We start from the raw sequence: 27,989 nt of genomic DNA on the forward strand, positions 1-27,989 counted from the left end.
GTAAAAAAAAAAAACTGAGTCCAAAGAGCGTTTCATAATTTTCCTCCACCCATTTGCAAAAACATCAGGAGTATCCAGAAATCTAATTAATGTGCAGTGATGTCATCCTGTGTGACTGCAAAAGAAATTGATTAAAACAAGAGGAATTAACGTCTCGTTTTCGTCAACAAAAAAGAAGAAACATTTTAATATAGTTTTTAATCTTGTAAACCATATTTAGTCTTATTTTTATTCAACAATATTACATGATATATTTTGTTATTTATCAGCAAATGACCAGCATTCTCATCTCAATCACGTCAAAAAGGTTTCTTGACAAAGATATTTAGAAAATACATTTCGTTGACGAAAACACTACTAGTCACATTCCTCTTTTGACATTCTGCATGTGTCTAAAAAAGGGGGAGGAGCCAGAACACAAGCACTGTGAATCCTTTATTAAAATATTTTTACCATTCCCAAACTTGAAAAGTTCTGTGTGGAGGTCTCACTAAACAATTCAACAAAATGGCTTAAACCAACAAAGAGCTGGGCCGGAAAAAAGGGACGGTTTTGCATTTCCCCTCCTTTTCTCGGTTCATTTTGTCCTAAGGGCAGGGGGCCACACCTCTTCGGAGCAATGCTGCACTCTTTCAAATCAACCAAACTCTCCTCAAACGACAAGTTGAAAAGATTCCTGTCTTGTTTTAAAAAAATAATATTAAGAATAGACACTCACAGCATTTATGGCATTAAAACCCAAACTGATCACAGAATCGGCAAAGAAACTGACATTGAAAATAAAATTAAACATGGCGTTTCATCCTTAAATAACAAAACAAGACAATGGACAAAAACCAAAGTGCAAGGCGAGGTCAGCAGTTTTTTTTTTTACGGTTCCTTCTTGTCCTTTTTCTTCTTTTGAGGCACATCAATCCATAAAAGCTAAAGCTTCAATCAGGTTTCTCTACAACGTCTCTACATAAAGCATGAAAAACACAAGAGACCAAAAGTGGCCGTTTCTCGCGCTCTTTCTTGAATAAGAATTCCTCCAAACGCCACGTTCCTGCCATGTAGACCATCTGGCTGTCTCAGTATTCCCTGATGGACTGACAGCTGGACAGACAGACGCCATCTCAGTTGTGTCTCGGACGGCCTTTCTTCATACGGGCTGCTTTGGGTTTGGGGATGTACTGGTTGTTGGCCTGAAACTCCAGCTCCCGTCTGAAGTATTGGATGGTCTTGTTCAGACCTTCTTCTAGAGGCACCTGTATGCGTGCACACGCACAGATTTGCTTTATTTAGACAGTCAAATGCGGTAAATATCATAATCCAAAGTCTTCACTTCACATGGTCCAAGTCATGAACACTGTGCTAAATATATTATGGCCTGAGGTAACATCACCTCCTCCACACACGGAAAATGCATATTTCTCTTCTGAAAGTTAAAACCAGACATTTAAACTGGTAGCTACAGGATCCGCTTATCAAGTGAACCTGGTGCATTTTGGGTAACGCGGATAATAAATAATAACAGAAGACTTTATTTATGCCAGTGCCATTATTGATTCTGTTTATTGGCCTGATACTTCTGGGATTGATGCCTGACTGATCCCTGATGTACGGCAGGCTTGGCAATGTGTAGACAATGTCAACCTTTCAAAATAGATGTCCATGCTTTTTTAATTAAAAAGTGATAAAAGAATAATATAAAACTGACTGACAAACCAATTATCAACAAGTAACATCTGAATAATTAAAAATAAGTAACAGCGAGTGATTCTTCTTGCTGTCCATCTTTCTTTAACTTGTGGGGTTGTATAATTTTTGATGAAAATGATTGTATGCGTTGGTAATTATTAATGCTGCAGAATGTGTGATTCCTGCATTAACTATGTAAATTTAACAGCATTTACATTTATACATTTTGATGGAAATCTGCATAGTGTAACCCACTGTTTCTTCACAATACAGCCCTTCTCTTCTCTCAGAGTTTGACGTCAGGAATATTTGCAGTTTGTAAGTGCAAAATATTCCAGCATCAGTAAGAGGAAATGTGAACCTTGGAGGCATTCAAGTCTGACGGATGAGAGGAAATTGGAAACTGTTCTCAGCAGGAATCAGGTATCCATTCATATTCATTGATAGGAAAGACTCACCACAGGCTCCCACCCCAGGAGCATCTTGGCCTTGCGGATGTCAGGCCGCCGCCTCTGGGGGTCATCCTGGGCTTCAGGGAGGAACTGGATCTGGCTGCGGCTCACTGGAGGAGGAGAGGAAACATGTTCATGTTGGGGGGCTGTTTGAGAAAATCAGGGTGAGGAGCTCCTGTTGAAACTTACCAACCAGACTTTTGATGAGTTGGGCAAACTCAAGTATTGTGTGTTCTTCTGGGTTCCCCTGTGTGGGACAAATAAGGGATGATGCAACAGTCAGAAGCCTACTGGGATGCACTACTCCAATCCTGTCTAAAACTGTTCAATCAGGTGTCTGTAATAATAGAAGGTCAATGGGATCAATCTATTGAGTTCAGTGTAGTTGGATGTTTCCAATTTAGCTCTGTTTAATTCATTTTTGGAAATTCTGCAAATACATCATTTTTTTTATTTACAAAAACACTTACCAGGTTAACAGGACTGCTGATATTTCCATTCATTAAAGAGACAAGGCCGTTCACCAGATCACTGCACAAAAAGAGAGGGAGGAGATTTTTAAAGGAAAACAATGAAATAAACATCAGAAATGGAATAGAACTAATAGATTAGAAATGTGATATGAAAAAGTTTAAAGGTCCCCTATTATGAAAATTTGACTTTGTGAGATTATTTAACTTTAATACGAGTTCCCCTAGCCTGTCTATGTCCTGCAGTGGCTAGAAATGGCGATAGGTGTAAAGAGTGCTTTGGTCATTCTGCTTAACCTTTCAAAGAGTGGCAGATCAGATGCACAGACCTGGAATTTCTCCCCAGATTTTCTTTCTGCCCAGAGAATTTCCCACCCCAACCCTAAAAAACTAACTCCACAATCATGGCTTCCAAATGTGTGAAGCAATGCAGTTGCATGGTGATTGGATGTAAAAATTAGCACAAATGTTTTGTTTTTTTTTAACTCTGAACAACCAGGTTGACTTATTTCAGGAAAAATGGCACCACGACTTCCTGTTTGAACCAAACAAGAAGTGTTGATGACGTCATTTCTGCGAATGCAGAACCTTAACTTCTATAGTCAACTCATCATCTCACCTCTCTCCTCCTCAGAGACTTCAGATACAGTATTAGGGGACCAACAAGACTGATATAAATGCAAAAAAACATATCAAAATAGGGGACCTTTCACAAAAGTGCTGGTCAAACAACAACCAGCATCAATCAGTTGTGTGCAAAATAAATGATCTGAGGTATATGGGGTCTTTTTACTGCAGGACAGATTCCTTGTTTTAAAGTAAAGAAAAGGACTAAACTCACTGCAGAGTTCACAACTGAATCAATTCTAGTTGAAGACAAAACCACCGGCATACACATTTATACAAACTTAAGAATTCCAACTTCACTTTCCAAAAATTTTTATTTGTGATATTTTACACAGACCATGTCCAGTTACTGTCAACAGTTCTTTACCCGATGCCAAGCCACCGTCCTCATAGATCATGTGGTGACTGTGAGGCCAGTTAAGGATGCCGGTCATGTTAACTGGAGTTAATTGGAACCAGCAGTGATCAGCTGGTGAGCAGAAGCAGCTGTGGACTGATGAATTTACCCTAACGTTGCACCTAACCTTTAACCTTTCAAAGATACTGCAATGCACTAAGTGACCTTGGGCATGATATATGTTGCCTTGTGCATTTTCTAAGGACATAACAGAGTTAATAAGTTACTCAAGTAATTATTTTGGAATGTTCTTGCAGTGTGAGCTTTGAAGTTCTGCGCAACCCACTGTGATTCCTGTACGACCCCTGAGGTCATGCAGGAGGATTCATATACTGCATTTCCCTTTGTAGTGTTTGATCTAAAGTCAACTAATTAGAGCTTTGACTGGTAAATGAATTAGTGTCTCAGATCTGACCAAAGCAGATCTTCATTTTGCCTGTCTGTGAGTGCATCTGTGTGATGCTAGGGTGGTATTAGCCTAGTGGGTAACACACTCGTCTATGAACCAGAAGACCCAGGTTCAAATCCCACTTAATACCATTGTGTCCCTGTGCAAGACACTTAGTGTCTCCAGGTGGGGACTGTCCCTGTAACTACTGATTGTAAGTCGCTCTGGATAAGGGCGTCTGGTAAATGCTGTAAACGTAAAATTTAAATGTGATGCAAACGTGCCTTGCTGAAAGTGAAGTAATTGTGATTGTGAAACACTGCAGCACAGCACACGGTGACACAATGAAATGTGTCCTCTGTAATTAATGTTTTGAAAATCTTTTCCAACACCCTTAGTGAGCAGTGGACAGCCATGACAGGCGCCCGGGGAGCAGTGTGTGGGCACAGTGCTTTGCTCAGTTGCACCTCAGCGAACCGGCAACCTTCTGATTACGGGGCCGCTAGGCCACCACTGCCCTTTTTTTTTTTTTTGTAAGAAAAAAATTGCAGAAGTCTAATACGGGCTGACCTTCTGGCTAGTGGAAGGTATTTAATGTCTGTAGGGTTTTTTCATGCTAGAAGAGCAGAGTGATGTAGGTTACAGTCACAGCTGAGCATAAATAATATCACTATACTGTATGGTGTGGAAATTGCAGCTTAAATGAAAGCAGGATGAGCGGGTTTGACCTGGGTGCTGAGTATCAAAGGAGTGGCATAATAAGTGTCTACAATTATGTTTTATCAAAAATAAAGCAAAGGAATTTCAGTTAAAGCTAAATCACAGTTCTGCAGTCACAACCACAAAAAAAGCGAAATAAAAATCTGAATATATCTATTTGAAACAAAAATATAAAAAATACCAATGAATTTTTCTGAACTTGCTAGTACTTCAGTATTTTGGTAAGTACCGCTAATTACAAATATCTAACAAGATAAAACTTTCTTTAATTATTCTGCCTATTCTAGTAAAGGGCACTATTTTCAAACTGGCACTGCTCGCTAAGCATAGGGCTACAGCCAAGACAGGAAAAAAAAAAAAAAAAAAAAAAAAACCTTAATGCCACCTGGATTAGACTGAAGTAAAAAATAACCAGAAGGTTTCTGTGCAATCAGAAAAACTCTTATTAACAGGAAATCATAAATTATTCAAAGATAGTGGTTCATTGATTGTAGGCATCCTGACTTCAAAAACAAAACAGCACCAAGCATATTTTAGAACTTAAAAGGCTGCAGACATGTCCAACAGGATGAAATGACACAGGATGAGCCTGTCTATGGTCCTGCAGTGGCTAGTAATGCCGATAGGTGTAAAGAGTGCTTTGGCCATTCTGCTTTGTGGCAGCTCAGACAGTCGGATCTGGAATTTGTCCCCTTATGAAGTGAAAGTGAAGTGATTGTCATTGTGATACACTGCAGCACAGCACACAGTGCACACAATGAAATGTGTCCTCTGCTTTTAACCAATCACCCTTAGTGAGCAGTGGGCAGCCATGACAGGTGGGGACGGTAGTGGGACCTGTGGGACCTCAGTGGCACCATGGCAGATCGGGATTCGAACCGGCAACCTTATGTCGTCATAAGGGGAGAGGTTACATTCCGTTTCTCTCCTGCTCAGGAATTTCCCGCCCCTCTCCTAAAACACTATCTCCATAGACCATCATGGCTTCCAAACGTGTGAAGCATTGCAGTTGCTCGGTGATGTAAAAATGAGAACAAAAGTATTTTTTAAGTTCCATCACACGAGCCTCTGAACAACCAGTGTCGGTGCTGATGACATCATTTTCATGAATGCACGCTCACTTCTATACGCCTCTCTCCTCCTCATTAGCATTTAAGGCTACAGACACCGAAATGGCACGTCCTGTGCAAATCTCATTGTGGGATTGGATCAAAAAGGCTGTAATTCTGCAACAATGCAGAGTTTTGGAAAGAGACTTCAGATTAGGAACCACTAAGATGTATATAAAAGCAAAAAAAAAAAAAAAATGTCAGGAGACCTTTGGTTTTGGTGAACGCAAAGTAATTGCAAAAAATGCAATGCAAAAATCATACAATGTGTTTTTTAAGGGTTTGTTTTTTTTTAATTCTGTCTCTCACCATTGAGGTGTAATTGAAAATTGCAGATGTCTCCATTATTTGTTGGGACAAAGTGGGACAACTTGCAATATCAGCAGCATATCAAATATTAATATTTCTCTTTTTTGCATTAATGTTGTAGTTATGCTTCTTTCCAAAATTTCTCCTTAAATCACAAATAATTGATTAATTCAACCCCCTTAAAATCAACTAACCAACTAATCAAGATGAAACTCGTGTGTGTTTAAATGTGCTCTTCTTCAAATCAATTATAATTAAATAATTAACAATAACCTTTTTTTGGAGATGATAAATAGGAAACACCTCCACCTCTAAAGTGTGGTCTACCCAAAACACACCTTCCCCTGGCACAAGTCATTCATTTGTATGCACCAAGGCAGCAGCCTTTTACACCCAAAGGCCTTTGAAATACCTTGAAGACGAGCGCTGTTAATCCTATCAAAAGCACTGCAGTTCCTTCAGCGCTCAGTCAACACGACCTCCCACAGATTCAGCCCAGAAGCAACACCCATTTAAAACACGCACCACACACACACACACACACACACACACACACCCTGTGTGATCCCCAAACGGGCAAGTGCAGTTTCATAAGAAGAGAAGGAAACTTAAACACCGTTTACCTGACATACTGGAAGGCTCGTGTCTGGGATCCAGAACCATAAACCTGTGTTGGCATATGTGCGCACACAAACACACACACACACACACACACACACACACACACACACACACACACACACACACACACACACACACACACACACACAGAAACAGAAATATACAGATTAATACATACATATGTGTCTACACAAGTAGTATTGTTTGCATAAATTCTTTATAAATTGGTGGGCATTCTAACATTAATAAAAAAATGCATCAAAACAAGAACAGCGCACTAGAGAAAGTATAGTAAATTAATACATGGACCACATCAGTATGTCTGAACTAAAGACGAGGGATAAAAAGGACAGCGGACCGTCAGTGGCTCCCCCTGGAGGGCCTGCAGGATGAAGTTGCTCACAACTCGTCCGTCGTTCATGTGCATGCGGGAGCCAAAGGTATTGAAGATGCGTGCCACCCTCACCTCAACACCTTCCTGAGGAGATAAGACAAGACAAGACAACACAATGGAGGTCAGGATGGAGAGGCATGATGGAGGATAAAAATATTACACTCCTAGTATGCTGGATGACATCTCCGGACTGAATAAGTAAATGTCTGCTGTTCTACTGGCATGTACAGAAAAGAGAAGCTGGTAAAAGAGAAGAAAAGCATCGCTTGAATCAGAGGCCCAACACAGGGTGATGATCAGACATCTACATAAACCCCTGAGGGGAAATGTTCTGATGCTGCTTGTTGCACTTAAAGTTGGTTTTAGGAAAACCTCTGCCTTTATTCCACATGCTCACAACAACGTCAGCATCAGCACACACTTCCATCAACAGTTTCTTAAAGGACATAATATACATTCACTTGAAATGCCTTTAAACTTAATTTTACGGAAAATGGCAGACGTGTCAGCTATTGTAATGATCAGATTGTCTGAATGATGGACGGCCAGCATAACCAAAGATACCGGAGAACTCTGACAAGAAGATGGGTCTCAATCAGCAGGGGGTGGCGAACACTACGGGGACAGAGAGTCCAATCAGATCAAATAAAAGGGCTGCTGTCAATCAGACGAGGAGGTGACGGAGCAGAAAACGGGGAGCGGCGCCAGAAAGCCTTATCCAGAAGAAACAGCAGCCTGCTAGCTCAGAACCATCACAGCCTTTTAATTTAAAGGGTAAAGAAGTGAAATTGGGTGAAATGTCAAATATTCAAATAGTAATATTCACACACCCAAAAACACACACATGCAGAACGGTGAAAATTTCGCAAAATCAACATACAAGTAACCTGAATGAGAGACACAGACAGCGCAGCTTACACAAAGCCTGGACTGTTTGTGACCAGAGACCATGGCAAAATTAACCCTTTCAATTCCCTTCAATGGCCCACCAATTGAGTCATATGTGAACTGCATCTAGGGTCTGAACATGGCAGTGAGGTAGAATTGCATGGTTCAGATAACCTGGAGGACATATATCAATTTGTTCATATAAACAATGATTACTCTGCACATGCACGAGACCATCCACTGATGTTCTCCATTTAAATGCATTTGAGGTGCAGCGTTTTTGCCAAATAATGGCAAACATCTTCAATTCAACACAACGGCAAGTACAGGGTGGGCCATTTCTATGGATACACCTTAATAAAATTGGAATGGTTGGTGACATTGAACACATTTTATAAGTGGTCAGAAACTTGTAAATAACTCATGAAAGAATAAAGTTATGTTAAAGCATTGTTTTACTTGTGAAATTACCAATAAATTTGTGTCACATGTGTCACATGACCCTCTTCCTATTGAAAAAACAAAAGTTGAATCCAATGGCCGACTTCAAAATGTCCACTATAGTCACCCATCCTGAAAAAGTTTGTTCCCTCAGATATACTAATGTGCCTCAAACAGGACAGAACACTAATACACTCCAGCACTTTCAATAACTTCTGGACTCTATCCCCCCCCCCAGAATTTTGCACAAATGTTTTTACTTAACTCTCACTTTCCACATCTGCACACCTACACCCTACCCGTTACACATATTTTATGGTAAAACATGAAAAGTGTAATATTTGGTTATGTTTGCAATATTTGCATATTGGTTCACTGTATTCTTGCAATATTTGCAATACTCTGGTCTGTACAGTCGCTAAAGCATTTCACTGCATATCATACCGTGTATGACTGTGTATCGGACAAATAAAATTTGAATTTGATGGTGAAAAGCAGCGTGCTGTGTTGAGTCTCACCTGCTTCATGTATGCATAACACATGGTCTCAGCTACCCGTTTGCCCTCATCGTAGCATGCCCTTGGCCCGATGGGGTTCACGTGACCCCAGTAGTCTTCGTTCTGAGGGTGGACCTCTGGGTCTGAAACGCAAAACATGCAGTCAGGCATCAGCACTGGCCAACCACAACCAACAAATCTGTAGTCTGGATGAACTGGTGGAAGTCACTAACTCTCACTTCATCTAGTCACAGACCAAGAACCAGCTGAAAACTGCAGCCTGTCTGTCTGTTAGGGGGTCCAGAGACTTCTGTGATCCAAGTAAACCATCTCATCATGTAAAACAGCTGGCAGTTTCCACCCCTTTTTGATCCCTAAATTAATTTTATAGAATATTCCAGCACAGTGACAGCAACACACAGTTGAGGGCTAATTAGGTGTCCAGGTTTGTATAATTACTTTCGACCCAGAGGGCTGAAAATGGGCTGTCATCTTTGATGCCTCAAGCAGTCTGTTTTTCTTAAGATACGTGATGCCTAGCATCAGCATCAGCAGCCCTGTCAGGGGATTATAATGCAAATGATTTCAACTGGACAGAGGCTTTTTTTTTATGGAAAACACTACTATAAAAATGCTGCACGGTGAAGTCACTCCTGCATTGAATGTGTTTCAGTACAGCAACAGCAGTACATATTTTTAAGTGTAAAAATTATGCACGTACAACTGATTTAATACGTAGAAACATGACAGGAATACAAATGAACAGCATATTACTACAGCTTTCACTGCCTCATGTGTTTATCTTGGCTACTTTATAAGGATGCAGTCTTCTTGGATTTTGAGGTTAGGTTTGCTGAGGCTCATCTAACCTTCTGCATACAAATAAAATGAATCATAATGTTGAGTATTCCATATTAAGTGCAGGTCGTGCATTAATAAGATCCTATAGAAACAGGTCACTAATCATTAACACTCACCTCCATACACCTCAGATGTGGAGGCCAGAAGTAGCCGAGCTCCAACTCGCTTGGCCAGCCCTGTCAAATACAAAAAGAAGCAATTTAAGCAATTAATATGCGAAACATGCCGGAGAGAGTCTAAAACTTCCTGGAACATAGAAAAAGCTGATTAATACTGTATATCAAGAATGGCTGGTGAATGCTGGGATAGCTGAATTGTGCCTACAAAACAGACAATGAGAAGTGAATAGGGATTTAACAAGATCTGTATTCCAGTCAAACAGGCTGTCAGGTGAAGACATAAATCAAAGGCAGACCTGAAACTCAACAGCCACACATTGAGCAGCCTAGAACCGACAGCTTTGGGCAGGGTCCACAGAGAGCTAAAGCAGCTCACCATTCTGAACACAAACCCTCATCACACTGGGCAGAGCGTGTCTGACGTGGGCAAATGTCCCTGAGGCCGGAGGCTACCAGTCCACTCCCTGCATAATGGCATGTAAAACAAGATGAGACCATCGTCTGCATGGGCTAGCAGCCAGTGTCTCTGATGTCTGGCACTTCTTGTGTTTTTCAATGTCTGAAGATGAGAAAGCAGCTGAGGTCTATACATTATTGTGTTTCATGAAATTAACATAGTCAATCATTTTCAGGTCAGATTTAAAATAAAATAAAATAAAAAACAAGGAAAGATTGAAATGTTAATTCAAGCAAAATAATAAAATTATTTTAGAATTATTGGTGATGTCTTCATTATTATTACACCTGTAATATTTGTGATTGGAATTTGATATTTAAATAGAGTTTAAAATTGACATTGATATTATGAGTTTGCAACTCTGTACTAGGGCCCTATGATTTCAGCAATGCGGAAAACGCGAACGGAATATAACAAAATGGATAATTGTGTATAATTATCGTTTCTTCAGCCCACTACACATGATTCCAGTTGAGGTGGGATGGCGAAGAGGCTGTCAGTGCCAGATTCGGACCACTTGCACGATTGGTTCCACGCATGGGCAATGTATGCAGGAATGACATAATTCGACTTTTAGTGCTAGGTTTAGAGCAGAACAATACCAAACAATTTTTTTTTTTTTTTTATCGAAAGAACTAAAAGAACATATGTGACGACCACTTAGTCAATAGCTCAAATCAGAAACAGAGAAAAGAAGCAAACTCAAGACAGCATAGTTTATGATTTACCTCCATGGTTTATAGGTGAATAAATACATTTATAAAGGAAAACCTTGAGTTCATAAGAATTATAATGGTAAAAATTGAATTAAGGAAAAATATCTAACTGATTTCAAAGGGCCCTACTATATAAATTAACTAAGGCAAAACACTGTAAAAAAGTAACATACATGCAATGACCATAAGCCCACATTCAAATAATTTCAACTGTTATATTAAAACAGCTGCATCTGTGCATAGTGTAAAGGTGCCCTATTATATACGAATTTGAGTATTTTATGTAAATAAAGTAAATTATGAGATTATTTAACATTAATACGAGTTCCCCTAGCCTGTCTATGGTCCTGCAGAATAGAAATGGCAATAGGTGTAGAGAGTGCTTAGGTCATTCTGCTTAACCCTTCAGAGAGCGGCAGCTCACATGGTTGGGTCTGGAGGTTACCTCCTTGCCCAGAGAATTTCCCATCCCGCCCCTAAAAAAAGTAACTCCACAGATCTTCATGTCTTCCAAACATGCGCAGCATTGCAGTTGCTCGGTGATCGGATGTAAAAATTAGCACAAATGCATTTTTTTTAGTTCCTTTGATGAACCAGTGGGTTCATTTTATTTTTTTCTGGAAAAACTCGACACTACTTCCTGTTTGCACCAAACATTGTAATTAGTGAATGGTGTTGATGATGTAATTTCCATGAATGCCCACTCACTTCTATAGGCCGCTCTCCTTATAGTCCATTTAAAGCTACAAACACCGAAACAGCACGTCCTGGGGAAATCTCATTGTGGGACTGATTAAAAGTGACTTATTCATCTTATTCATCAGTATTTCTATCAGTTCTTTAAAGACACAGATTTAATCAGAATCAGATCAGATCTTTGATTAACTGATTATGAGCAGGTATCCCAGCAAGGGATTCCGCGTTCTCCATTCATCAGGGCAGGAGTGTCTGTCTTGCAGTTGTAGTGGTAGTAGCCTGGTGGTTAACACACTCGTTAACACATGAACCAGAAGACCCAGGTTCAAATCCCACTTCCTACCATTGTGTCCCTGAGCAAGACACTTAACCCCTCAGTTGCTGGGGGGGACTGTCCCTGTAACTACTGATTGTAAGTCGCTCTGGATAAGGGCGTCTGATAAATGCTGTAAATGTAAATGCAGTTGGACCAGTTCAGATGGCCAGTTATGAAGAAACTTTATATGTCAGACATATCCTCCCTTATCTATCAACAAAGGCCACCCAGATAGTAGTTCAGTTTAGGGATGCACCGATACCACTTTTTTGGAAAACGAGCATGAGTACTTGTATTTCAGTACTCACCGACACATTTATTTAAAATGAAAAGCATGATATATGCAACATATTACAGAATAAATAATTATAAAAATTAGCTAATTAGCTTCACAGGGCTAACACTGCTTGTCCAAATATCCGCGGTGAAACTAAACGCAGAGGAGGCTTGCAGTAGGTTGTGGAGTCGTGTAGTTCAGGCAGCTCCGCGTCAGTCGTGTAGCGGCGGCTTGGGACATCGTCTCTGGGCTCCAGAACATGGAGGAGACGCAGGAATCCCACATCTTCTACCTCCGAGAGTGGCTGGTCACTCCATGCAATGTATTCGATAATTGCCGGGGTTATTTTCACAGCACGTGGATTGTCTCTGGACATTTTCTGCAGCATGGGTTGTGTTGGTTTAGAAGCGTGGGTAAACTCGGCGCCTGTGATTGACCCCTTACATGCCGCTCATACATAGATTTCTTAGACCGTGGTATCAGTCCCCGGTATCGGGGGACTTTTAACGAGTACTTTAGAAAATGTGGAATTGAGGCCGATACCAGATACCGGTATCGGTGCATCCCTAGTTCAGTCCCTAGTAATCTCACAACTGGGTTACTGTAATTCCCTTCTAGCAGGTCTACCTCTGACTGGTTTTCTGCCACACCACCCCACTGCTACGCTCCCTCCACTGGCTCCCAGCAGCTTCAAAACACTGATGCTGGCCTACAAAGCCAAACATGGGGCAGCACCTCAGACCCTCCAGTACTCCTCACCGGGACCCTCGGTGGTGGAATGAACTTCCCCTCGAGGTCAGAACAGCTCAGTCACTGAGTATTTTCAAATGGTAGCTTAAGACCTTGCTCTTTAGAGAATATTTAGACTAACTTGTAACTTTCTTTTAGTCTAACTTATGCAAGATCTGTGGAGTTACAACTACAATTTCAATAGAGTGAAAAAAAATGATTTGATTCCTGGTGAATCGACTCCTAGTGAACCAAAACTGATTACTTCATTGATGGTAACATGAAAGCATGTTGTAAGTCGCTCTGGATAAGGGCGTCTGCCAAATGCCACAAATGTAAATGTACATATACTCAGAGAGCAATTCTTTAATGTTCCTGTTGCCTTACCCAGCATATTGAGTGTTCCAATTGTGTTGGTCTTCAGAGTTTTGATGGGGTTGTACATGTAGTTTGGTGGAGAAGCAGGCGATGCCAGGTGATAGATCTGATCCACTAAAACAGAGAGAAAGGGACATATTATTGATTATTAATACATATGGTTAGCACATTAGACATGTCCAGCATTCAGATGGTTTTGATGCAAAACTAACAATCAGAGCCAATTAATTATACAGACCAATTTTGATACCTCTGTTTGCATTCAAGATGGGGCAGTGGTGGCAAAGCGGGTAGTGGTGGGAAGCAGACCCATAATCGGAAGGTTGCCGGTTCGAATCCCGAACCGCCAAGGTGCCATCGAGGTACCACCGAGCAAAGTACAGTCCCCACACACTGCTCCCCGGGCGCCTTTCATGGCTGCCCACTGCTCACTAAGGGTGATGGTTAAATGCAGAGGACACATTTCATTGTGTCACCATGTGCTGTGCTGTGTTGTTTTTTACAATGACAATCACTTCACCTTCAAGATACGCAGTCATAAATGACGCATAGTACTCAGACATCAGTGTTCAGCAGCACATAAGCAAAAACACCATTATGAATTATGAATTATGTGACTCAAAGTCTTCATAATCATTCAGAACACATCAAAGGAAAAAGAAACAGCTGAAAAGAATTTTAAAACATAAAACCAACCACCGCACCTGACTCACAAAGTGAACACACACATCTACGGATAATTCAGAGTCGCCAATTCAGCTAGTGTGCCTTTGGAAGTCATCAGAAAACCTGCACCAACCCGAGCCATGCCACTGTCCAGCCCTCAACCATTAATCGGTTTCTTTAAAACCCTGATTCTCTTATCAGCAGAAAATATATAAATGGACTATGAATTTATTACTTATGAAGGTGCACGATGCACCTATTCCCTTTTCTAGGAAAACCCCCCTCAACAATTCTTTCAAACGCATGCAACAGGTACTCCATACCAAGCGAAATATTATAATGCAAGCTGAGGCATTGTTTATTTTCATTTTACAAGATCTGATGCTGCTTTTAGATGTCAGAATCAAATGAAATTGTCAGTGATTTGCTGAACACACAGATGGGGTGTGCAAAATGCAATTATAGGAAATTTGTCTGCTAATGTTATTAATTAAATAACTGCATGTGCAGCATTCAACACATACTGCCGATTCTGTGTTAAACCAACACCCACTGTTATCTCCCCCAGAGAAGAAGAAAATCACTCTTTACCCTCGATGTAAAGTGGCTCCACCACATCATGGTTGATGAGCTCGAAGTTCTCATGGCCAATCCAGTGTTCAACGTTCCGCTTGCGGCCGGTGAAGAAGTTGTCGACAACAGTCACCTCATGGCCGTCCATCATCAACTTGTCAGTCAGGTGGGATCCCACAAATCCTGCCCCGCCTGTGATCTAATGGAATGGCATTAGAGAGACCGAAATAAGTACATTTGGGATCTTGTCAACAAACTTTACCTGCTTATATGAGTCCACCGGACTGTAACGGCCAGTGATACAATCTAATACATTTACATAGAAATATGGTAAATAAACTGTTACAAGAAAATGTAATATTTCTGAATGTCAAGTATGTACTGGTACTGCAGGTCTGTGCAAGGCAGCATATAAAAAGATTACCATTGGAAATTCACAGACATTCTTAAAGGCCTTTTGTATGCAGTAAAATATGGGGTCTGAGTGAAATGGGAAAACTCACCAGAATCCTCTTGCGATCCCGTTCCGATAGGAACTTGACAGGCGGGTACTTCTGGGACATGCTGGGAATCAAAAGGACAAAACACCAATTTACCCTGCAGCTTTTGGAGAGCAGGCTTTCATGTGATATTAAGTCCGTACATGTCTGCACTCATTTTCTTGAAAATATGGTAAATTATGCCTCAGACTTCTACAGCAGTTAAAAACATACAATCTACAAAAACTCTTTTACACTTGGCAGGTCAAGTGCCAACAGAAGCTGTTCAGCACAAAGAGACTTGCATGTAAACCATCATATATGATTGGCCTGTAAAACATTCATGCATGGAACAAATGCGCAAGTCTCTGGGGTTACTTCAGCTCTTGTGCTCTGTGTTTGCATGGTTTTATGAGCTTGGTCAACTGTGCCCTCAGGACACACGGGTGGGATTTGGTCTGAACCGGCCGACGTGTAAACCGTCTTATTATCCAGACTTGACATATAGACACCCCAGTGATGATTCCGAAATGTGATGTTTCGCAAGCAGTACAAATCAATAGGCTAATATCAGGCAAAAGGCTATAAAATTAAGTTTTATTCTCTGCATTTTCCCTGCTCATTGTTGCTTTATAACTACAAAATTGCCCTTAATAATCTGTTACTAATGTCAGCCACCTCACTGAACACCTCACTGGGTTGGTGCGATGAATGTCCTCGACCTACAGACATTACACTGCTGAGCTAGAATCATGAAATGTTACTAACTATACTGTATTATACTGTAACCATTTTGTATTACATGATCATTACGTGATAATTTTCCACCTTACAGAAGATGTTAAATGATCAGCTAATTAACAACAGTATTGTGTTTTTGTTGCACTGCTTAATTGGCAGTCGGTGGTGGTTGCCATGGCAGTGGAAGATGTGATATCAGCTTGGAATGTGGATCCCTGGACGCATTGCCTCTAATAAGATTCCCCACACTAACAAAGGAATCTTTTTCTTCTTCAGCCTGTTCTTTTCCTGGCTGATGCTGTGTTATATGGTTAATGCTTCATGTCAACACACACACACACACACACACACACACACACATACATTAATTGTACTTCAATGTTGCTAGAAAAAAATTGAGCCCTCAAGTTCGAAGTAGGTGACCTGATTTTAGGTCTTTGTTGGCCCATAGGTGATAAGGGAGCTGGTCAGAATTTCCTTAATGCAGGTAGGGCTGTGCAATATGGCATAAAATTCATATTGCCATATAAATTTATCATAAGCGATGGTATAATATTGCGGAATATAATTTGCTAAGTAAATTTAAATGTAACTGTTTTTGAAAGATTATCATGAGTCCACAGTATAATAAACTTTTTACAGATACATCAGCATACAGCGTAACCGTACACCAGATAAAACAATACCTGGGCAATTCTGGGAAATCTTTTATGATGTGAGTGGTTATATAATATTTAAAAAAATTGGATTCAGCTGTAGAGTTTACATTGAAAATAGTGTCAGAAAACATTTAAATAACACTTAAATCATAATGACTTTCTTAAAACAGGGCACCAAACAGGGCTGTACCACCTCTGGTTATTTCGATGCATGCTGTGAGTACCCAATCGGTACCACTTGCCTGATCAGTTCAGCGCATTTCACCCAAACGTAATGGGTCATGCTGTAAGTAGGCACAACTGTCACTTTATGTACTCACTTTTTTTTTATTATTGCAAATCAGTTTTTTTTTCCTTATCAATTCTCATGTTTGGAGTGTACAGAACTTTGGTCAGCTCCTTTGTTGTTTTAAAGTGATTTGTAAATAAATATATGGTATGGAACTGAACATTTTTCTTTAAGACCGTGATACAGCTGATGATTGGTTGGCGTTTGAGGAGTAGAACAGCAAGCAGTCGTTGTTTCATAACAGGCTCAAACCTGACTGACTGGTTGGTGCTCATGCAATGTAATATGCATAAATAGACTTGTATGAAAAATGTTATATTAAAAAACAAGTGACAGACCCACAATTGTGAACCTGAAAAAATAACCTGAGAGATGTTAGCAGGCAACAATAGCGGCATCTTTTTCACATTGCATAGAGTATAACAAGTGGGGATGAAATTTTAGGCTCAACCCCAGATAAGAGCTTCCAAACCAAAACTATATTTGTGAACTCTATATCACAGTACTCAAAACCGCAAAGCGCCTGAAAAATGTGCTGTATCTTATCTGGTGTTAATGAGTGTTTTTATCAGTTGTGACAAACTGAAACACATGAAGGTGCATGAAGGTACATTATATTATGATCATAGCAAGAGAGCAGGAGAGCAAAGCCAAGAATGAGTGGGCCAGAATAATGGCACGTACAGAGCAGTCTGTGGGAACAGAAGGAAAGGGGAAGAAAATAGAAAACCTCAAGCAAAGAAACACTGGCTGCTCAGTGGATCAGCTACCCGTCTCTATGTTTGCAGAATTAATCCAGCATTACTGCTAATAATTAATCAAACACAGAAAGACAGCAGAAATAAAACCAGATAGTGCTGCTCACTGAGAGAATGAGCTTTGTACCAAATATTGACTTTTACTAGCTAGTGATGCCACTCTCGTCACAGATCCTCAAAATAAACCTCTATGCCTGTTCTTCAAACCATCGAATGACAACACAAACAACAACAACACAGGTTCTCCTGGTCACAGGTGCAATCCACCTCAAAGTCAATACCACACAATCTGACAGAAGTGAAAAACCAAAATAGATAAATAAATCGATAAATTAAATGCTAAAATGGGTCATGAATTATTTAAAATGGGGAGTTAAGACATCAACGCAGCCACTGGGGATGCAGGTGACTGTGTTTCATGGTGCCAATACCAATCCCGGGCAAATGGGGAAGGTTTGCATCAGGAAGGGCATCTGGCATAAAACTTTAGCCAGGTAAATTGTGCAAACAATCAGAACGACTGATACACCTAAGGGAAGCAGAAGCAAAATCAAAAACATCTTTAATTACTTGTATCATATGATGTCTTTATCGATTTAATTTTGGCAGTCATAGCACTCCATAAACTTAAGGGCTTCACCCCCAAGTCCCCCAATCTGACATAACGTTGACTGCTGGTGTGACATTTTAAACAGCAAATGATTGTCCTTGATGTTGCCATGTTAGAAGCAGAAGTAATGGGCAAGTGTAAGGCGACTACAAAGACTGCCGCGTTTTGTTGCATTCCACAAATGCATTTCTTGTGGGACATTCCTGGTCTGCAGTAGAACCAGCAGGTTCACGGGTGGTAATGATTCACTGATGCATGTGGGAAGCCCATGTTGTCTCCTGTAGCTCGAACAGCTTGTGCTGACAGAACAGTGTCAGACCTCACCATGCATTATAGTTTGTTGCTTATTGAATATGCGTAGCGGGTCAGGGGACCTCCTCAGTAACAGTATTGCTAAATGGTGTATGCATAAACATAACAGAGGAGGAGGAGATATAAAATCTGCAGAGGCATAAATACTGCCACATTTAAATTCAATACAGTTGGATGTGCAGGTTCTATATTTGGCATGGTTTGAATTCCCTTTGTAGAGTAAGAATGAAAATGCATTAATGAGCTACTATAATGTTCACCCCAAAATAATATCCCTGGCCTGTAGGCCTAATAACCTGGACCTTTTTAGACATTCCTACTTGAAAATGAGTATATCTCAGCAACTGTCTATTAGTACATTTGTGGTATGATTATAAAGGGAACACTTTTGGGATGCATTTATTAGTATGCAAGTAGTCCGGTTATGAGATGTCTGTGATTCATTTTATATCAATGAATTAAATGGTACCAACGTGATGCCTTAAGTGTGAAAAATACATTTGATACTATAAAATTATGACCCGCTAACATGGTGAGAATCCACAGACCAATTAACTTTATATAAGATGATCTAGAGAGTCTTTTGTGTTTGTGGTGGAAACTCACACTGCACTTTGTACACCATTAAATCCACTTGGATCCTTGATACACAAACATACACACACACACACATATATGTATATATTACTCAGAAGAGGTACACTGAAATCGATGGAGTGTGTTTCATGTTCCAGGAACAAGAGAAAAAAAAAACCCTCCTTTGACAGTAAAACACTTTTCATTAAAAATCAGATGGACAGTAATTACTGGGAAGCACTGCACTGTACCCTGCAGTCACATAACGAGAAAAGGGGTGAAAAAATTCTTTGCCCAGGCACCTAGCAGGGTTTAAAGGCAGTGGTGAATCATCTGCTGCCATGACAACAGCTCTCTTTTCTGTTGGCGACTAGTGATTTCAGACTCAAACATGAGCAACAATTCAGAGAACATCTGACAGGACTGTTCTCCTGTTCAACATGAGTTGTTATTAGAAAAAACCTACCTCAGCTCCAAGTCATGGATCTTCTCTCTCAACGGGGCCACAGCCTGGGAAAACACGCAGATGCACACACAATCAGAAACAGTTCATTGAGCAGCTTCATCACATCAAGGGTAGAAGGAACTTCACCCTCACAGGATTAATGTTTGTTTGTCACGATTATTAAATGTTTGTTTGTCACGTGACAAACAAACTATTGTTTGTCACGATTATTGAAATGTAATAGTTTGCCCTTTGAAACTGCATATGTGCCTGCAGGACATTATCTTCATAGGTACTAATCTCAAAAAAGCAGCATTTAACAACTAAAGCAACACACATTTGTTAACTTTGATGCAAGATTTAATGATTAAACAGGCAAACCACAAGCACTCAAGGCTTTATGATGGGTGTGGGAAGTGAAGGCGAGCCTTCGTGTCAGGACACACAGCTTTTGACAGTTTGTTGTGTATGTGCCTATACTGACCCATGTCCAACAATGGGCAGAGAAGCTTCAGAAATTGACCAATGCAACCAGAGCAGAGCAATGAAAGTAGCCAGCATGGTCTGGAGAAATGCTTTTTCAACATGTTGACTGCTTTCAAAATGTGTGTGTGTATATATATATATATATATATCTAGCTATATATCTTTATATCTTCACAACTCTTAATTTCCTTCAAATTTGATTAAGGTCATGAAACTTATTGTCAATTTTTGGATGCTGTCTATTTAATGAACTATTAGAACTCAAGCAGAAGACAAAATGTCACCATTCATCATAACCTTGTACATGGGGACAGAGCTGCTAGTCCCTTTCAACTGTAAGGTCAGTGAGATGTGAGGAATGGTGGTCTTCTAATGAGTTGCTGCTGCTGATAAGCAGGTGTTCATGGAGGATAATGAGCAGATGATTATCGACATTACCACTGTTTATACTCCAGTGTCTGTGTGTGTGTGTGTGTGTGTGTGTGTGTCAGTATATGGATCTGTTACTTCTGCAGGGCAACGAAAGTGTTGTGATTAATTAACACATAAACATGCATGCATTCTGCACTGCGACTGTGTGATGTGGCCAGAAAAAAAAACTCTAAATAGATTTAATCGGCCCCTGCGGAAAGAATGAAAGAAAAGATGCAGGCAAACCTCATCAATCTTTTGCTCGATGCGCAGTTCTCCTTGCTCCTGTATGGACCTGTTTTTAAGAGACAAAAAACTGAGGATGAATAAGTCAAAAAAAGTGGAACCGTCCCCACACACTGCTCCACGGGTGCCTGTCACGGCTGCCCACCGCTCACTAAGGGTGATGGTTAAATAAAGAGGACACATTTCGTTGTGTCTCCGTGTGCTGTGCTACAGTGAATCATATGAGCCAGTGTGCCGCAGTTCATCCTTCCCTGATCCAGATCAGCTGCAAGTAGGCCATCAAACCCACATTATACCCGGTCACATCATCACTTGAGCCACAGCATACATTTTAATCAGCCCCGAATGGAATGAGCAGTGCTGCAGATTTAATACCTGAAAAAAAATCATTACATTTCGGCTCTCTAATGATGTGCAGTGAGTTCAGAAAAGCTGCTTTTTACATGGGGACTGGCTTTCAGGGGGTAGGAAACTTTACAAAATGTGATCATATAGTCCTGTGCAAATGTTTTAGCTGTGAGAATACAGTCAAAAATCTAATAATAATAATAATAAAGTTTTATTTTTAACAATTTACAAAATGAACAAACAGGAAAATCCAGTCATTACTTAATGTTAATTAATGTAATTTTTTTAGGATTATTTCACATTGGGGTTGAAATAGTTATTTAAGATTTTCTGGAATTGGAATGTAGTCAAAATAGCAACCCATAAATATTATAAATAAATATTTTTTTACACTAGATGCATGCTTTGGGTAGATTTACCTGTTTTACCTGTAAATATGGAAAACACTAATATCATTAGCTCTGGACAGTTTAGTGATGTCCTTGTTCCTTGTGTGCTTTTTGAGTGTAACACTTTTTGAACTTCTTTCTGTACTTTCTATACTGAAATGTATCGTACATCTGATCCCAGCATTGGACATTGTTTAAATGTATTCCACACATATCCAAAATGGGAAAAAATTACGCAAAAATAAAAGGAAAATACATTTTGTGATAGACAGAACTGGAATGGATGATGGTGCAATGTGATTCATTAGCACAGTAATTACATTAATATAACCTCTAAAAAAAATACCAGTCTTCTAACTGGCTACCAACTACAGAACCAGAATAAAGCAGGTGAATATATAGCAGACCCTACCTCATGTTTGTGTAGGTTCCCCAGACAGCTGAAATGAAGAAAGAAGGGAGTCAGGAAAGTAAAGCAGCATTAACTATTTACACACTGCAATCATGGGTGTGTATCACACAGAGGAAAAAAACCCCACAAAACATGACCCACAACTGATAACGCAACTTACACCAGAAAAGCATGCACACATTTATGAAAAGTATATTCATTATCAGAAGATGGTGCAGTGAAGAAGCCACCTACACACTTAGACATGCTTGTAATATATAAATCGGCATGATGTTGCCGCACGTATCCTGCATTTGTTTGATGTGTCCGACATCATCACGCATGCTACAGGCACTGTTGCCGGCATGGTGGTGAGGTCACAGGAAGCAGAGCCACGCAGTTTTTCCTACCGCTCTGGCTGTACATGAACGGCTGTACTCCTGTTGTAAGCGAGTTGTACATACTGATTCACTGGCAAACACCAATTATTTTACACACTGTTATTAGGCGCTAACTCTTGCTTCAGTCCATATTAGTAATATAGCCTTCAACCGAGTGTGTTCTGTTTAGAGGGAGACAATGATGTGCAATAGCTGATGTCCTATAAGTAATGTGCCAAGTGGTTATGCTTTTAATCTTTGAATTATTATTTCAGATATTTCAGGTCTGTTTGGGTATCATTCACTACAAGATGCCACCACATCCTGTAAGTCACTACAACATTACTTATTTCACTCACAAATAATCATGATATAGTAATTTACTGATTTAAATTTAGAATGAGAATCTTATATTGGAACCATCATTAGAGCTGTGGCAGAAAAGAAATTGAGGCCACTTATCAGTTGCTATATTCATGGAATTTTAAATGAAATAAATAAAAATTTAAAAAAATGTATATATATACAATAAAATAAAAAAAAAATCATTCAGGTCACTGCAGTCTCTTTAAAAAAAATGTATTCCCAGATGCACTCTGGAGTATTTTTAATCTGTCGTTCCCCACTGGTCTACATCAAAGAGCGGTCAGATCATATAATTTATTAATGTCCATATACTGGGGCGTGGGGGAGCATATAGATCCAAACATCCTGCCGAGTCAAGGAACGACCTTCACAGTTTAAGAGGACGAGCAGAAGTGACTGTCCCTCCTGTAGATGTGGTTACCATCAGCTATTTCTGTCAGATGAATAACCGGCCAGTCAAAAAACTCCAACTGGTCTGAACAATCATGGCTAATCTTGTGGTAATTAAGGCTCAATACTGTGTTAATTAGCGCAGAATTGTTCAGAATGGTATCCCACAGAGACAAATAATCACCACTTATACATATAAATACATTTCATCACAAATGCGTGCAATGTGGCCAATATTCCTCTGAAATCAGATTGTCATATATAAATATACAAATATAAAAATGATATATCATAAGTACATATGACAACAAAAATTACCTCCAAATTAACTACTGCAGTTCAGACAACCTCCTCTGACGCTAACAGATGCACAACTTTCAGATTAAACGACAACAATTATCCAGTGTGTGGTGATATAATCAGATGAGTCCTGCAGTTCGTTCTGTAATAATATAAACTCAAATCAGCATGAGACCAACACACTCAGTAAATAATTCACAACGATTTCACACTCACTCGCTTGTTCTACTCAGGGTTGCGACTGCCGGAGCCCATCCCAACGTATCAGACGCAGGGTGGGGTGCCAGCCCACCGCAGAACCATTTCACACACTACAAGGTGTGGTTAACAATTGGTGGATTTAGGGTAAAAGTCTTGTTTAACTTTTGTTTTACAGTGCAAGAACAAATTTAATAAATCCCAGACAACTAGACAAAACCTACTAAAACAACAAGGAACTAAACCACTGTCACTGAACACGATTCCCTGTTTACACTGTGTAAGCTGACATGATTTAAGTTTACTTCAGATGAGTTTTACTATCCCCTCTGTGGTACTGACAATCATTTTCTTGGGTGGGAATATGAATTTCTTGCACTTTGACAACCTGGTCTGTGTAGAAATAACCACCAGAGAGAGATACTACTAGGTGTTAACCAGCATTGCCAGACATATGATAATTATCATTGTTGTACCACAATTTTACCCTCTGTATGATATATGCTAAATTATTACAAAAATCCCATAATGCATGATCATTTTGCCCCTTAATTTTAAGTTATTCATTAGCACAACAGATCTCTGTTTTCATTTGGCTGCATACTTGGCTTATTTTTAGGCACACTCATCTCACGAGACTTTACAGCCAATGAATACACTACATAACAAATTGGTGTCAAACTTGCAAGCATTTAATATAGATCTATTATTATGGCCTGAAGCAATGCTAACGGGCAAACTACATATCCCATGATGCAGTGCTTCAGTTGCCTAGTCGATCATGTTGTGATGCACAAACGTTCTGCAGGTAAAGGTCAGATTATACAATATAATATGCACAGTTTATGATGATATGTGTTATTGAACAAGATTGTCTGAGCAACGTCTGAATGGAAATTGCAATAATTTTAAGATGGCAACACTGAATACAAGAGGTATGAGCTTCCTTTGGCACCGAAAGGTGGGGAATGCAAAGAAAAGACACAAAGGACCACAAGGAAATGTGGATTTAGTTTCAATAAAAATATTCTCAAACCTATAGACACAGTGCCACACCGAGAAAACAAAGTGAATGTGCAAAGAACGACCAAGGCAATGAGGAACCACATTTACACATTTCACGTCGGAAATGATCTTAATAGCAAGGGCAGAGCTGATCTTAAGGTGATTACCATGGTAATGGTCGAGTAAAGATGCAACGATGTGACGCTAGAGAAACTGGGAGAAGCAGTTTACTGCAAGATTGAACAACCCTCGTTAAACAGAGGAGGTGGCCTTAGACATAATCGATCACCCGCTCACAATGCAGCCACTCAGGTGGTCTCATTAACATACATGAAAGCCAGGGAGAAGGACAACCCACAGGTCACCACCAATTACCACAGTGTTTAAGAACCTGCTTCTCCAACCAGTCAAGTCAGACTTGAGAAAGCCCTCTGGAATGGAATGGAAGGGCGAAACGTTGTCGAGGAACCAAAACGAGTGCATTTGACATTGGATCAACCTTTTTTGAGATAACCATGACCTGGATGAAAGAGACACTAGTTCCAAATTTCCTCTTATCGCATAAAAATTAGGGATGCACCGATACCGATACCGGCTTCAATACCACATTTTCTAAAGTGCTCGTTAAAAATCCCTCGATACCGGGGACCAATGCCACGGTCAGAGAAATCTATGTTTGAGCTGCGTGTACCCCCCAGGCCCCGCCCCCAGCCCAGAGCGGAGAGAAGGTCAAGGCGAGACATGTCAACCATGTGGAATTATATCAAAGTGAATGAAGACGACAAAACAAAGGCGGACTGCAAATTGTGCTCAGCGAAATTGTCCAGAGGAGGTTCAAAAGGTAGCGCGTTTAACACAAGTAATTTAATCAAGCACCTAAAATACAAAGAGTTTACCCACGCTGCAGAAAATGTCCAGAGAGACAATCCACGTGCTGTGAAAATAACCCCGGCAATTATCGAATACATTGCATGGAGTGACCAGCCACTCTCGGAGGTAGAAGATGTGGGATTCCTGCGTCTCCTCCATGTTCTGGAGCCCAGATACGATGTCCCAAGCCGCCGCTACACGCGGAGCTGCCTAAACTACATGACTCCACAACCTACTGCAACCTACTTTATAATGATTTTTTCTGTAATATGTTGCATACAACATGCTTTTCATTTTAAATAAATGTTCTTTATTCCAAACTAGTCCCTTGTTTTGTTAAATTATTTGACTAAAGCTGTTACCTGTAAATTTAAATCATGTTTTTATTAAAGTACTCTGTATCGGTATCGGCGAGTGCTGAAATGCAAGTACTCGTACTTGTTCTCCAAAAAAGTGGTATCGGTGCACCCCAAATGAAACGCAGTGTGAACTTATGGACGGTATTTGCCCGTACTACTGCAGACACTGTGTTAATATAAAAATGGAATGCACGAAAAACAGACCATCCTAAGACTTAAAACTCTAGGTCTTCCCTAAAGAGAAATTGTGAAGAAAGTCCAAGCATCACTGAGAAAATGTACATTTACAGTATTTATCAGAAGCCCTTATCCAGAGCACCTTACAATCAGTAGTTACAGGGACATATAATGAAACACTGCCAATGGACAAGTGCGTACTGGAGGATGTAATCGACTGGTGAATCCGGGTGTGACTGCCAAACATGGGAGAGGAAGCGTGGTGGCCAGGAATTGTTTTGCCAGATCGAGGGTCAGTGGGACACATTCAAATAGGCCTTGGATATATATATATAGAAATATAACACAGTATTCTGAACATTAATATCGCCAGTCTGAATGCTGATGTGGTCTAAAAAAACTATTACAAGCATAAATACGAGTACATGATTATTCTTAAATGATATTGCAATAAAAAAGAATCCACGTCACTCTCAAATGAATGTACACCTCACCCCAGCAACACCTTAAACACATTCATTTCACAGGAATCAATGACGTAAAATCCGCCTCTTGTGCCAAAAACAGGTTTCCTTTGTGTCTCTCTGTCCACCTAGTCATCAAGTAGAACAGGTTTTACACCTTCACCCCAGTACTGACCTACTGGTCTCGCAACGTCACTGCAAACACTGTATTAATGTGGAATGGTACTTCAGGAAAAAGCAAAAAAGCCGGTTCACATCTCACGGTTACGGTTATGAAAAGAAAACGTCAGTATATACATCACAAGGCAAACAAAAAGAGGGCGTGAAGGACCTCTTCTCACATCCTTTATCTGCAGTGTGAACAGTGTGAAGAACAGAGCTCATTCGAACCGGGGTAACCATATTTAAACATTAATGAAGAGTGGGAAAAGAAGAGGTCAGTCAGCCAATATATAGTTAGGAAATAACAATATCACACACACGCCCGAGGAATTTGGAATGCAAAGCTGGCAGAAAAAATGACATCATGCATTCCATAGTTCACCATTCCTGCTCCAGGTGTGTCACATACGACAACTCGGATAACCAATGACAGAGGATTTTTTTTTTTAGTGATTGTCACATGTGATACACAGCAGCACAGCAGACAGTGCACACAGTGAAATTTGTCCTCTGCATTTAACCAATCACCATGAGTGAGCAGTGGGCAGCTATGACAGGCACCCGGGGAGCAGTGTGTGGGGACGGTGCTTTGCTCAGTGGCACCTCAGTAGTACCTTGGCAGATCGGGATTCGAACCGGCAACCTTCTGATTATGGGGGCACTTCCTTAACCGCTAGGCCACCACTGCCCCATAAAGCGTGCTGCTGGTTTCCGTGAGGAGGGATTTTCACCAACATTCGAGTAAAGGTCCCACTGAAACCTCCACTGGGGCCTAGTGGTTAAGGAAGCGGCCCCGTAATCAGAAGTTTGCCGGATCGAATCCCGAACCGCCAAGGTGCCACTGAGGCACCACAGCACACACTGCTCCCCGGGCGCCTGTCATGGCTGCCCACTGCTCACCAAGGGTGACGGTTAAATACAGAGGACATCCTCTTTGTGCTGCAGTGTTTCACAATGACAATCACTTCACTTTCTTTTACTTTTTAATAAAAACATAAATAACTCTGCTCCTCATGACGCTCAACCCGTCAACAATACCAAAGCGGATTATCGAAAAAATTATGTTTGTAGGGTCTATCTGCTCTGGAGGGTTTGGAAGGAGGACCACTTATGGACCATAAAATTGCAACAGTGATAAACTACAGTACCCTCAGCTGTGAATATACTCGACATACTCTGGCACCAGAACACTGATCCAATATTAGCCTACTGAACACTATGCAGAAACAGTACTGAGAACTGCCGGTCCCCCCGTTCCGGGCTACCTGTTGATGCGAGGAGCTCTCGCTCTTTCTTTTTTTTTACTCACAAGCGATGTAGGCGATCAGGGCGAGGGCGACCAGCAACTTCATCATTCTCCGGTTTATTGCCGTGATCAGCCAGGTCATCCGCATCAT

General features: G+C 40.4%; 1 protein-coding gene across 1 annotated transcript; it reads right to left on the bottom strand.

Annotated features, from left to right (window-relative positions):
• Positions 1–422: 422 nt before the first annotated feature.
• uxs1 (UDP-glucuronate decarboxylase 1) lies at positions 423–27,989 on the bottom strand. Its single transcript, XM_028992141.1, has 15 exons — positions 27,902–27,989; positions 21,943–21,970; positions 20,794–20,842; positions 19,672–19,715; positions 15,285–15,345; positions 14,800–14,980; positions 13,552–13,656; positions 9,971–10,030; positions 9,015–9,136; positions 7,132–7,251; positions 6,776–6,819; positions 2,603–2,663; positions 2,322–2,379; positions 2,139–2,242; positions 423–1,247 (listed from the first exon to the last, which is right to left on the bottom strand). The coding sequence occupies exons 1-15, from the start codon at positions 27,987–27,989 to the stop codon at positions 1,116–1,118; spliced, it is 1,257 nt and encodes a 418-aa protein (XP_028847974.1). The 3' UTR covers positions 423–1,115.

The sequence above is a fragment of the Denticeps clupeoides genome, chromosome 9, assembly GCF_900700375.1.
Source record: "Denticeps clupeoides chromosome 9, fDenClu1.1, whole genome shotgun sequence".
NCBI lineage: Eukaryota > Metazoa > Chordata > Actinopteri > Clupeiformes > Denticipitidae > Denticeps > Denticeps clupeoides.

Coding starts and splice junctions, on each gene's coding strand:
- uxs1 (XM_028992141.1), bottom strand. CDS start 27,989: ATGATGCGGATGACCTGGCTGATCACGGCAATAAACCGGAGAATGATG. Junction 21,971..27,901: donor CCTGATCGCCTACATCGCTT/GTGAGTAAAAAA, acceptor TCTTCATTTCAG/CTGTCTGGGGAACCTACACA. Junction 6,820..7,131: donor TCCAGGGGGAGCCACTGACG/GTCCGCTGTCCT, acceptor ATGCCAACACAG/GTTTATGGTTCTGGATCCCA.